This window comes from Scyliorhinus torazame, chromosome 5, assembly GCF_047496885.1.
Source record: "Scyliorhinus torazame isolate Kashiwa2021f chromosome 5, sScyTor2.1, whole genome shotgun sequence".
NCBI lineage: Eukaryota > Metazoa > Chordata > Chondrichthyes > Carcharhiniformes > Scyliorhinidae > Scyliorhinus > Scyliorhinus torazame.
The window spans coordinates 91,023,910-91,037,418 of NC_092711.1; the positions used below are offsets into that span (position 1 = coordinate 91,023,910).

A 13,509-nucleotide genomic window follows, 5' to 3' on the forward strand; every position below is an offset into this window, starting at 1 on the left:
ATCCTCAGCCCCTCATATTTCTCATGAGGTGACATCATCCAAAAGCACCGTGTTAGTTTTCACATGTACACTGACAACACCCAGCTCTACCTCACCCCCATCCCTCTCCATTCCTCCACTGTTACTAAATTATCAAACTGCGTATCCCACGTCCAGTACTGGATGAAAGGCTTTCCTCCAATTAAAAATTGGGAAGACCAGTCATCGACTTCAATCACCACTACAAATTCCGTTCCCTAACTCCCGAGACCATCCCTCTCCCTGGGAATTGTCTGAGGCTGAACCACACTCTGCACAATCTCCGTGTCAGATCTGACCCCAAGATGAGTTTCTGACCCCACATCCACACCATCACTGAGACCAGATATTTCAATGTCCATAATGTTACCAGGGTCCACCTCACCCCAGCTCATTCGCTGCTCTTATTTTATGTAATAACCTTTGAAGTGGCATCTTGGGAAATACCTCCTGGAAATCCAGATAAAGCACATCTACAGGTTCCCCTTTATTGACATCCCTTGTTACTTCCTCAGAGAACCGTGATAAATTAGTCAGTCACGATTGATTCCTTAAACCCATTTTCAAACACTGTCAAAAGAAAAATCAAATCTCCTCAACCCCTCTGGCTCCTTTGCCAATTACCTTAGAGGGACTCACTTTCTGTTAAAGAGCTTGTCAACCCATTTCACCCATTTTTCCTAAAGTGAATAAATTTAATCAAGACAAGTTCAACCAATTCAAATATTTTCCTGTTAAAAGTTTCTTAACGAAACAGAACATGGTTAAAAAAACTAACAGAAAATTACTTGAGGATCAAAGACAACCAGAGTAACAGGATGTTCACCATGTTCTGGACCCAAATGGTTTCCCTTCGGCTCCTCTGTACCCTGTTCCCGTGACTCCCCGCTTTGGACACGGAGCCACTGAACCCTGGGGGTCACATCACCGTCAGCCCCGGTCACCCCCCCCCACCGCTGATTGGTTGGAGGTGCAGTTCCCAGTCAGTCCTCCAACACCTTCCTGTCTCTATTAGCGACGCCCATGGCAGTTCCCCAACTGGGACACAGGCCCCGTTATTCTCAGCTAAATTCAGCCCTCAGCTCCATCACCTGGCTGTCACTGACACGAGCAATAGAGACAGAAAGGTGCCCGAGGGTCAAATAGGAAGACAAAACTTGTGGATTAGGATCTCCATAAAGGTCAGCAACTTCTTATAAAAAATCTAATTCCCAGTCAACAAATTAAAGGATCACACGACGGGACTTAACGTTTTATGAGTTTTAATGCAACAAAAAAACAAACTAGAAGCTACTTTAACTCGGAAACCTACACATTAAACTATAAACTAGAACTTCGCCCTTTATACAATCTAAAATCACACTCCACGATTATAGTTAATCTGCCCTGGAAGTTGAAACTTAATTGTCTCAGAACCTGTCCAAAGTGATGATTCATTCCCGAGGATTTACTTCAGTTTTCAACCAAGACACTGAGAAACAAAGGGAGAATAGAATAGAATGTGAACTGGCAAAATACTTAAAAATGGACTGTAAACTCTTCTATGGCTACGTAAAAAGGAAATGTTTGGCTCAGACACAGTTTTGTCCGTTCCGGATAGAGTCAGGAGAATTTAGAATGAGGAATAGAGATCTCGACAGCCACCTCGTTCAACACTGGGATGTAGGTCATCAGCTTTTGGGGATTTATTAACTTTTAAGCCCATTAATTTCTCCATCCGACTTTTTCACCAATACTAATCTCTGCCAGTCCCTTGGTTCTCTGGTGTTTTGGGGACAATTTCTGTATCTTCCTCTGTGAAGTCAGACACACATTGTTCAGTTTCTCTGCCATTTCCTTACTCCCCATTATAAACTCTCCTGTCTCTGCCTGGAATGGACCCACATTGGTCTTTGCTAATCTTTTCCTTTTCACATTCCTGTAGAAGCTTTTCCAGTCGATTTTTATGTTTCTCGCCAGTTTGCTCTCATCAGTTTCTTGGTCCTCCTTTGCTGAATTCTAATGGATCTCATGGAATCTTTAACTTTTCTTGTTAGCCACGGTTACAGCACTTTTCCTTTGGATTTTCGTTCCTTAAAGAAACCTATATTTGTTGTATATATGTGAAATTAAAGTTGTTCAATCACAGAGGACCAGAGGCTGCTCTCCCCTTTGACAGAGAGAGAGCTGACTGGTGGTGATTTAACCCGAGGGTCAGCACACCTCAGGCGAGGTGCCTGGTTGAGAAGGCGGGGCCTTCATGAATAAACCCAGCCAGTACGGGAGTTGAATCCTCACTGTTGACCTTGCTCTGCATCACGAACCAGTCGTCCACTCAACTGAGATAACCAACCCTGATAAATATGTAATAATTCCTTAAACACGAGGTATTCCCTGTACCAATCAGTTTCCCAGTCCACCTCAGACAACTTGCCCCTCGTACCCTGATAGTTTTCTTCTGTGAGGAACGCCCAGATAACTTAAACAAAAGAACCATGTAATCACCCGTGCCCCTCTCCATGACAACGTGGCATGCTTTGCTGGGTTCCAAACAGAAATGGCAACTAAATATCTTCAAACTTCCAAACACCCTTTCACTCTGTGATCCTTGTGCAATTTGAAGCCAGGTATTAGCAACAAGGCTCAAAGAGCATCAGCCCACTGGAGGCAAAGTGGTGAGACCGGCCAGTCCAGCAGAAAGAAACCCTCCGACCATCCCCACTGACCACCTGTCAGAATGAACAAAATGCACTCCTGGATGTAGAGCAGAAACAATAACACAGAATCCAACCCCTGTCATCAATTGTGAAATTGTTGGTGTCACAGCAGGTGTGGTGAAACATGCAATCCCGTCTCACATTGTGAAGTGGACGGCCTCTCCCCAGTGTGAACTCGCTGGTGTCTCCGCAGGTGGGATAACTGAGTGAATCCTTTCCCACACTGAGAGCAGGTGAACGGCCTCTGCCCAGTGTGAACTCGCTGGTGTCTCCGCAGGTGGGATAACTGAGTGAATCCTTTCCCACACTGAGAGCAGGTGAACGGCCTCTGCCCAGTGTGAACTCGCTGGTGTCTCCGCAGGTGGGATAACTGAGTGAATCCTTTCCCACACTGAGAGCAGGTGAACGGCCTCTGCCCAGTGTGAACTCGCTGGTGCCTCCGCAGGTTGGATACGTCAGTAAATCCTTTCCCACATTGAGAGCAGGTGAATGGCCTCTCTCCAGTGTGAACTCGCTGGTGTGACTGCAGGTTGGATACTTGACTAAATCCTTTCCCACATTGAGAGCAGGTGAACGGCCTCTCTCCAGTGTGAACTCGCTGGTGTGACTGCAGGTTGGATACTTGACTAAATCCTTTCCCACACTGAGAGCAGGTGAACGGCCTCTGCCCAGTGTGAACTCGCTGGTGCCTCCGCAGGTTGGATACGTGAGTAAATCCCTTCCCACATTGAGAGCAGGTGAATGGCCTCTCCGCAGTGTGAACTCGCTGGTGAGCCTGCAGGCTGGAGAACTGAGTAAATCCCTTCCCACATTTTGAGCAGGTGAACGGCCTCTCCCCAGTGTGACTGCGTTGATGAATCTCCAGCTGAGATGGGGCTCTGAATCCCTTCCCACAGTCCTCACATTTCCACGGTTTCTCCATGTTTTGGGTCTCCTCACATCTCTCCAGGTTGGATGATCAGTCAAAGCCTTGTCCACAACACGGGTATGGTCTCTCCCCACTCTGAATGTTGTGATGTTTTTCAGGCTGTGTAACTGGTTAAAGCTCTTTCCACAGTCAGTTCACCGGAACTCTCTCACTCGGGTGTGTGTTGTGTGGGTCTCGGTGCTTTTTCAGTCACACTGACGGTTGAAATATTTTGCTGACAGTTCGGGGAAACATTTTTCCTTCTAGATTGAAAGGCCGATGATATTCAGGATCCAAGGAAGGGAGTGACTGTCAGATCGAGACGTGATGATTGAGATTTCTGTCTGGAATTCCTTCTCATCTAATATCCTGTAAAAACAATTTACAAAATTCATCACTGTCAGTACAGGATAGAAACTCAGAACAGACAATTCTAGTTTCTATGAAATATTATTTCCTCTATTGTTCTCCAAAAGCTGTAAATCTCCATTCCACACACTCTCCCCTCCATTCTTACTCTGCTGTATCTAATATTCACCCTCCTAATTCTCCTGAAGGTGCTGATTCAGGCTGACTGACACATCCCAGCTTACAGCTTCCTGTCCAGGGGATCATAACAAATATGAGCTGCAGTCAGCCATTCGGCCCATCGAACCTGAACCATTCAATGGGATCATTGGTCAATCTACCTCAGCACCGTTTTCCCACACTATCCCCCATATCCCCCGACGTCTTCAATATCTAGAAACCTATAAATCTGTATCTTGAAAATACTTGATGACTGAAGCTCCAGAATCCTCTGGGGTAGAGAATTCCAAAGCTTCACCACATCCTCGAATAAAGAAATCCCTCCTCATCTCAGCTTTCTCTCCATTTTCCTGCCAGTTCCCCATAACCCTGCGGGAGGAGGGGGGGGGGGGGGGGGGGCATGTGACACTGGCATGGGAGTAGCTGGTTTTCTGCAGGTTCTGGTACCACTCACCTATAATCTGTCACTTATCCTGATCGCCTGGCACTCATCTACCTAATCCTGAATTCATATTTGTTATGTCCTGGAAGACTTCAGGGTTCGGTCTGGTAGGATTATGCCAGAAAAAGTGAAGAAATGCACCAATAAAACAGCGCAGGTGGATTCAGCGGAAATGGAGCCCCCTTTTCAACATGGCGGCCTGACACTCGGGAGGTCTCTCGACCCCGAGCTCTCCGGGAGGCGGCGAAAATGATGACTGCTGATATTATCCTTGTTATTGACCAGAGGCGGAGTGTGCTGACTCAATATCTGTGAGCTCATGAGGCCCAGCTGCAAAACACCATGAAGAGGCTCGATGATCCGGAGGAGAGAATCCTGAACGTTCAGCAAGATGCCTCCTCAACGGGGGCAAGAATTCAATCCTTTGAAAACAAGCCGAGTGGCTGGCGGAGGTCCTGTAGGACTTGGAGAACTGAGGGTCGGAGAAAGAACATCCGAGTCGTCGGCCTGTCAGAAGGTGTGGAGGGTAAGGCTCCCGTCAATTCTTCGAGGACCAGAAGCCATGTTTTCTCAAGCTGGATGTGAAGCCTGGGTTTTTCAAATTAGAAAGGGTGCATTGTATCTCTGAGGCTGAGGGATAGTTTTCATCCCAGGCCTGTAATCATTCACTTCCACAACTGGAAAGATCGCCAGAAGGTCCTGGAGACTGGTACGGTGAGGTGGCGTCTGGCCCCAGGAGGGAGGGTGGATTCAGGACTTTCGGCAGCAACACAAACAAAGCATTCATGCTTCGATGAAGTTCAAAGGCAGCTCAATCCTGTGGGGAGTGAATTACGTCAGGCTTTATCGTGAGACCCGAAAAATGGTATCCAACAACTCCGTCAAGTCTTTCAGTAATCCAACTATTGCCTTGGCCTTCATTAAATCCATGAAGGGCAAGGATCTGGAGGGATGGTTTGCAGCTCGGACTAACTCAGGTTCTAATCCGGACTCTTTCCCTGTCATGGTATTCTTTTTTAAAAATTTAGTGTACCCAATTCATTTTTATTCCAAGGAGCAATTTAGTGTGGCCAATCCACCTAGCCTGCACATTTTTGGGTTGTGGGGGCGAAACCCACGCAAACATGGGGAGAATGTGTAAACTCCACACGGACAGTGACCCAGAGCCGGGATTGAACCTGGGACCTCAGCGCCGTGAGGCTGCAGGGCTAACCCACTGCGCCACCGTGCTGCCCCTGTCTAGGTATTATTGTCTGAACTTCAGAATCACAGAAATACACATAGGGACAGGAGTAGGCCATTCAGCCCGAGTCTGTCCTGTCATTTAGTGAGATCACGGCCTATCTGTGACCTAACTCCATATCTCTGAATATCTTTGCTTAACAAAACTCTACCTCAGATTTAATCTTAACAACTGATCGAGCTTCACGTGCTGTTTGTGGGAGAGAGTTCCAAACCTTTTTTAAGCAGTGGTGTCACGTTTACTAATTTCCAATCCGCCGGGACCACCCCAGAGTCTAGTGAATTTGGTAAATTATCACTAGTGCATTTGCAATTTCCCTAGCCATCTCTTTTAGCACTCTGGGATGCATTCCATCAGGTCCAGGAGACTTGGCTACCTTTAGCCCCATTAACTTGCCCATCACGACCTCCTTGGTGAAAACAATCCTCTCAAGGTCCACACCTGTCATAGCCTCATTTCCATCAGTCACTGGCATGTTATTTGTGTCTTCCACTGTGAAGACCGACCCAAAAAACCTGTTCAGTTCCTCAGCCATTTCCTCATCTCCCATTATTAAATCTCCCTTCTCATCCTCTAAAGGACCAATATTTACCTTAGCCACTCTTTCACCAGCTGCAGCTTTCACCACCAGCTCTGAGGACACACCTTAGCTCCCTTTCCAATCTGAAAGCAGCCTGAGCTGGATTTACATTCCCCTTAATTGATCATTGCTGGGTGATAATCCTGTACTTCCTCACCTCACACCACTGTGACAGCACCTTCACTACACAGACTGCAGCAACTGACCAAACATCACCTTCCCAGTTATTCCTGAAGGCACCGCCTTCCCAACCTGGCCCCTTGCCTGAGGTGCGGTGATCCTCAGGTCACATCACCGCCGGTCAGCTCTCTCCCGGGACCAGGCCCTGGTTCACAGCCGCCATCTTGGGGAAGCAGAGCGCATGCGCTGGCGTCTCGGTGATGCAACAGCTGATGGGCGGGACCTGAAGGTTTCCGTTCCCAGGCGGGTCCTAGTGCCCGGCGAAGATTACAGATCAACAGTTTTTCACCCACTCCCAGGCTGAAGCTGATGTTTGTAGCCTGGAGGTATCTCTGAATTACGTAGACATTCAGCGTGAGAGGCTGCAGCCTCTGTATAGCTACCTGAAGGGGGTTATACAGCGTTTGATTACATTTCGTGGTCCTTTCCAGTCCATTATCAGGAAGTTTGTGTGATATTTCCTTGCCCTCAGTGTGATTTATTTAAAATACATTTCCGCATCAGGCTTACTGGTGATTTTTAAAGGAAAGGTTATTTATTATCACACTATTTCCCTGGATGTTTGAACATCTCAGTCTCTCGTCTCTTTCACACTCACTGACACATACACAGAAATTAGTTACAGATCAACTAATTAGTGGGCAGCACGGTCGCATTGTGGATAGCACAATTGCTTCACAGCTCCAGGGTCCCAGGTTCGATTCCGGTTTGGGTCACTGTCTGTGCGGAGTCTGCACATCCTCCCTGTGTGTGCGTGGGTTTCCTCCGGGTGCTCCCAGTCCAAAGATGTGCGGGTTAGGTGGATTGGTCATGATAAATTGCCCTTAGTGTCCAAAATTGCCCTTAGTGTTGGGTGGGGTTACTGGGTTATGGGGATAGGGTGGAGGGGCTGAACATGGGTAGGGTGCTCTTTCCAAGAGCTGGTGCAGACTCGATGGGGCGAATGGCCTCCTTCTGCACTGTAAATTCTATGATAATCAAGTTGAAGCTGTAATGATGAAAATGGAATGTAGGCTGCAATCTTTATATCGCTGCAGGCCTGTTGTCTTCTTGTTGAGCAGGTCCTTTAGTTGGAGTGAAGCGCTTTTAGAAATAAATAATTATCATGAGGCTCTGAAGCTTCTTGTAGGTGAATAGCCAGGACGTTGGTTCTCAGGTGGACCTGGAAGCTGGAATAAGTTCAGTCTTGTGGCTGCACTGGCAGACATTCAGCTCTGCTGGTTCAGCTGTTTCCTGCTGCTTCACTTGCTTCACACACACATTTGCTTTGTTCAGGGTTTATTGTACTGCATCCCTGACAATTAACTGCAGGGTTACAAGTCTGAGACCCAGAACACCCCGATACAATCGCAATTTACGATGCTCACTCACTCACTCTGTCCCAATTCGAGCTCATTCTCCTGTCCAACAGTCCAACATCCAACAGGCCAGAGATTTCATTTTCCTCAAATGGTGGTTCATCCTGACACAACGAGACATTTAAACTTCACAGGTGGCTGCAAAGTTTCCTTATTCAGGTCCGTGTTAAACTAAATATTGGTCACAGAGATATTGCCCACAGTTTAATGTCCATAATAACCTGTTAAGTTGCAGCCATCTTGACAGAGTTTGTGGATCTTACAGTCTATAATATCTAGTATCCTTGTGCCGAATGTGACATCTTGAATCTACTCTTGGGTCTGGTTAAAACAGTGCATTGTAGCTGGGTGGGATAGGCAGCATGGTAGCAAAGTGGATAGCACTGTTGCTTCACAGCTCCAGGGTCCCAGGTTCTATTCCCAGCTTGGGTCACTGTCTGTGCAGAGTCTGCACATTCTCCCTGTGGGTTTTCTCCGGGTGCTCCGGTTTCCTCCCACAAGTCCCGAAAGACGTGCTGTTAGGTGAATTGGACATTCTGAATTCTCCCTCTGTGTACCCAAACAGGCGCCGGAATGTGCCGACTTGGGCCTTTTCACAGTAACTGGCAGTGTTAATGGGTGGGTGGGGGGGTTACTCTGGCTGCCGACTTCTATTCCGTGGTCTTGTCTATTCCCAGTGGCCCTGCAGAGGGAGCATGCGGTACCCGCCGGAATGCTTGACACCTTCCACAACCAGTGGATACCTCAGTGGACAGAGTGTTTCAGAGACACTGGGAACAATATTCTGGTTCAGTTAGGAAGGTTCCCGACACTTTTGTTGCGATTTCTAGTTGATTTTGGTCTTTTATTTTGACTGGACCACATGCTTGGGGAAAGCAAGAGAGGAAAGAAGGTTTGATAGAAACTAGAATGATCTGTTGTGAACTTCTACCCTATTCTTACAGTGATCATTTTTGTAAACTTCTTTTTCGGGCATTAGGACGGGAGGATTGGCAGCTGGGCAACTCATACCAAATATAACATCGAGATCTGACAAGTCACTCAATTCATTAGGATCTAAATATCACAAACTGTCAATGTACTTGTCTGTTCTGACTGTGGGAAGTGATTTCAAACATCAGTGTGACTGGAAAAGCCCCGAGACACACACACACCCGAGTGAGAGTGATCCAGTGAACTGTCTGTGGAACCATTTACACAGCCTGAAAAATCATCTTGTTTCCTCTTGTGGGAGAGTCTAGGACAAGAGGGCATAATCTCAGAGTAAGGGATTTCAAATTTAGGACAGAGATTAGGAGACATTTCTTCTCTCAGAGGGTAGAGAATCTGTAGAATTATTTAGCTGGGCAATCCTTCTTTATCTGGGAATCAAACCGTTGTCTAATTGTCCCGGCAGTTACCAGGCTCCTGTGAACTCCTCCAGCTGTTATTTTAACGCAGACTTCAACAATCTATTTTAAGTAGGTTTCTGTTCAATTAATTCATTGTGACTGTCACATAACCACATTTTCACTCTGGAAACTTAAACCAGCTGCTTTACATTCAATCAGGAACATCACAGTTTTACACCAATCTCTGATTTGACAGCACGTTTCCAGCATTCACCATTGTTCTTCTTGACTCTGAACACAGTTGTAAAGGAGCTTCTGTTCCATGCCTAGGAGCTCTGAACCATGAAGAGAGCGGCTGGGACACATTTCTCTCACACCTCAGGATTAACCCACACCGGGACTTTGCTGTCAGTGAAGAGAGGTGTCTTTTATCCCTCTCAGTGTGACCCTGAAGGACTGTGTCCAGGCTGAAGTTCTGTTCCTGCCATGTGATCCTCCTCCAGATTGTCCTTTCTGAGCTCCAGCCAGGTGCTGTTAAACACTCAGGTGGGAAAGACAAAAATCTGCAATATTTCAAACCAAGCTTATTTATTTCACATTTATTCAGAATATTAAATCTCATCAGCAGATTAAGACTGTCAAGAGTGAACCTGATTCAGTCCTGGACGTAATTAGCAGCATCAATCAGAGTAGAATCCAAACCTTGTAGTCGCTTGTGAACTCACTGGTGTGTTAGCAGGTGGGATGACTGAGTAAATGCCTTTCCACAGACATTACAGGTGAACGGCCTCTCCACAGTGTGAACTCGATGATGTTTCAGAAGATAAGATAAATGAGAAAATTCCTTCCCACGTATGGAGCACATAAACGGCCTCTCCCCAGTTTGAACTCTCTGGCATGTCAGCAGGGTGGATGACTGACTGAATCCCTACCCCCACACAGAGCAGGTGAACGACCTCTCCCCAGTATGAACTTGCTGGTGATTCAATAGGTTGTATGAATGAGTGAATCCCTTCCCACCCACTGAGCAAGTGAACAGCCTCTCCTCACTGTGAACATGCTGATGTGTCAGAAGGTTGTATGAACGTGTGAATCCCTTCCCACATTCAGAACAGGTGATCAGTCTATCCCCTGTATGAAGTTGCTGGTGTATCAGAAGGTTGGATGAATTAATGAATCCTTTCCCACAGTCAGAGCAGGTGAATGGCCTCTCCCAGTGTGAATTCTCTGGTAGTTCAGTAGGGCACTTGGACGGCTGAATCCTTTCCCTCACACAGAGCAGGTGAACGGTCAGTCCCCAGTGTGAGCATATTGGTGTGTTAGTAAATCCTTTTTGTTTGTAAAGCTCTTCTCAGTCAGGACAGTTAAAAAGTTTGTGATCAGAGTGAACACGTTGATGTGTCTGCAGGTGGAATGACTGAATGAATCCTTTCCCACACAGGGAGCAGGAGAACAGTCTCTTCCCCAGTGTGAATACGTTGATGTGTCAGCAGATCCTTTTTACATTTAAAACTCTTCTCACAGTCAGGACATGTAAACGGTCTTTTATCAATGTGAACAAGTTGGTGAGTCACAATGTGGGATGACCGAGTGAATCCCTTCCCACACACAGGGCAGGTGAATGGCCTCTCCTCAGTGTGAACTCGCTGGTGTGTCAGAAGGTTGTATGAATGGGTGAATCCCTTCCCACAAATGGAGCAGGTGAACGGTCTATCCCCAGTGTGACTGTGACGATGAACCTCCAATTGTGATGGGTAACTGAATCCTTTTCGACAGTCCGTACATTTCCACAGTTTCTCCATGGTGAGGGTGTCCGCATGTTTCTCCCGGTTGAAGCTTTGTCCACACACAAACAGCCGTTTAATTTCTCCCTGCAGTGAATGACGTGAGCCTGTGTAACTGGGTAAAGCTCTCTCCACAGTCAGTTCACTGGAACACTCTCACTCAGGGAACATAGAACATTACAGCGCAGTACAGGCCCTTCGGCCCTCGATGTTGCGCCTCCATGTGCAACCACTCTAAAGCCCATCTACACTATTCCCTTATCGTCCATATGTCTATCCAATGACCATTTGACTGTCCTTCGTGTTGGCGAGACCACTACTGTTGCAGGCAGGGCATTCCATGCCCTTACTACTCTCTGAGTAAAGATCCTACCTCTGACATCTGTCCTACGTCTATCTCCCCTCAATTTAAAGGTATGTCCCGTCATGCTAGACATCACCGTCCGAGGAAAAAGGCTCTCACTGTCCACCCTATCCAATCCTCTGATCATCTTGTATGCCTCAATTAAGTCACCTCTTAACCTTCTTCTCTTTAACGAAAACAGCCTCAAGGCCCTCAGCCTTTCCTCGTAAGATCTTCCCTCCATACCAGGCAACATTCTGGTAAATCTCCTCTGGGAAGCACCCTTTCCAATGCTTCCACATCCTTCCTATAATGCGGCAACCAGAATTGCAATCAATACTCCAAATGTGGCCGCACCAGAGTTTTGTACAGCTGCAACATGACCCCATGGCTCCGAAACTCAATCCCTCTACCAATAAAAGCTAACACACCGTACGCCTTCTTAACAACCCTCTCAACCTGGGTGGCAACTTTCAGGGATCTATGTACATGGACACCGAGATGTCTCTGCTCATCCACACTGCCAAGAATCTTACCATTAGCCCAGTACTCCGTCTTCCTGTTATTCCTTCCAAAATGAATCACCTCACACTTTTCTGCATTAAACTCCATTTTCCACCTCTCAGCCCAGCGCTGCAGCTTATCTATGTCCCTCTGTAACTTGTAACATCCTTCCGCACTGTCCACAACTCCACCGACTTTAGTGTCATCTGCAAATTTACTCACCCATCCTTCTACGTCCTCCTCCAGGTCATTTATAAAAATGACAAACAGCAGTGGCCCCAAAAACAGATCCTTGTGGTACACCACTAGTAACTGGACTCCAGTCTGAACATTTCCCATCAACCACCACCCTTTGTCTTCTTCCAGCTAGCCAATTTCTGATCCAAACTGCTAAATCACCCTGAATCCCATGCCTCCGTATTTACTGCAGTAGCCTACCGTGGGGAACCTTATCAAACACTTTACTGAAATCCATATACACCACATCAACTGCTTTACCCTCATCCACTTGTTTGGTCAACTTCTCAAAGAACTCAATAAGGTTTGTGAGACACGACCTACCCTTCACAAAACCGTGTTGACTATCTCTAATCAAATTATTCCTTTCCAGATGATTATACATCCTATCTCTTATAAACCTTTCCAAGATTTTGCCCACAACAGAAGTAAGGCTCACTGGTCTATAGTTACCGGGGTTGTCTCTACTCCCCTTCTTGAACAAGGGGACAACATTTGCTACCCTCCAGTCTTCTGGCACTATTCCTGTAGACAAAGATGACTTAAAGATCAAAGCCAAAGGCTCAGCAATCTCCTCCCTAGCTTCCCAGAGAATCCTAGGATAAATCCCATCCGGCCCAGGGGACTTATCTATTTTCACACTTTCCAGAATTGCTAACACCTCCTCCTTATGAACCTCAAGCCCTTCTAGTCTAGTAGCCTGAATCTCAGTATTCTCCTATATCTCGCTGCTTTTGCAGTCGCACCGCTGAAACTGAACAGACAAATATTTCTCCTTCCAAATTCAAAGACTGATGATATTCAGCTCCTGATGAATCGAGTGACTGTCAGATTTCGATGTGATGTTTGGTTTGAGTTTTCTGTCGGCCAATCCTCCCACTTCCAATATCCTGGAAAAGGAATTTACAAAAGTCATCACTGTCAGTCCAGGATAGAAATTCTGAACAGACAATTCTAGTTTCTCTGGAATATTTTTTCCTCTCTTGTTCCCCCAAAGCTGTAAATCCCCGTCCCACACACTCTCCCTCCTCCCTGGGCTGAAATGCAAACTCATCTCACCATCTGCACCATTTCTTTCCTCCACTGCCAGTTTTCTCCCTCCCTCTCCTCTGCCTGGGTTCAGTTCTCCAGCTCCTGTCTGCAGACTGACAATAAAACCAATGGGTCTTATTGGGGGGGGTTTGGGTTCTCACCATTGTCCCCGCTCGCGGCGACTCTCATTCAGCCTGTGGGAGCCGCACTCACTCTCACTGTGGCTGCGCTCTGCCCGGAGCAGCACCCCGCATGCTCCGCACAGAGAGGCTACTTCCGGGGGCGGGACATTCTGACGCCTGCGCGTTCTGGCTACTGTGATGGAG

The 13,509-nt window shown here is 46.9% G+C and overlaps 1 protein-coding gene across 8 annotated transcripts in view; it reads right to left on the reverse strand.

The window, feature by feature from the left end:
* Window positions 1-13,509, reverse strand: part of LOC140421473 (uncharacterized) — a 78,435-nt gene that overhangs the window by 5,900 nt on the left and 59,026 nt on the right. Inside the window, exons 1-3 of one of the 8 annotated variants that reach the window (XM_072506186.1) lie at window positions 13,345-13,452; window positions 6,631-13,041; window positions 1,264-3,990 (exon numbers count right to left, since the gene is read on the reverse strand). In XM_072506186.1, coding sequence (XP_072362287.1) covers window positions 2,818-3,636 — 819 coding nt within the window. In that variant the 5' untranslated portion in view covers window positions 3,637-3,990; window positions 6,631-13,041; window positions 13,345-13,452 and the 3' untranslated portion in view covers window positions 1,264-2,817. Of the gene's footprint in view, window positions 1-1,263; window positions 3,991-6,571; window positions 13,042-13,210; window positions 13,453-13,509 lie in introns of those variants that run through there. The other 7 variants (XM_072506185.1, XM_072506184.1, XM_072506187.1 and 4 more) reach the window with 7 other exon arrangements.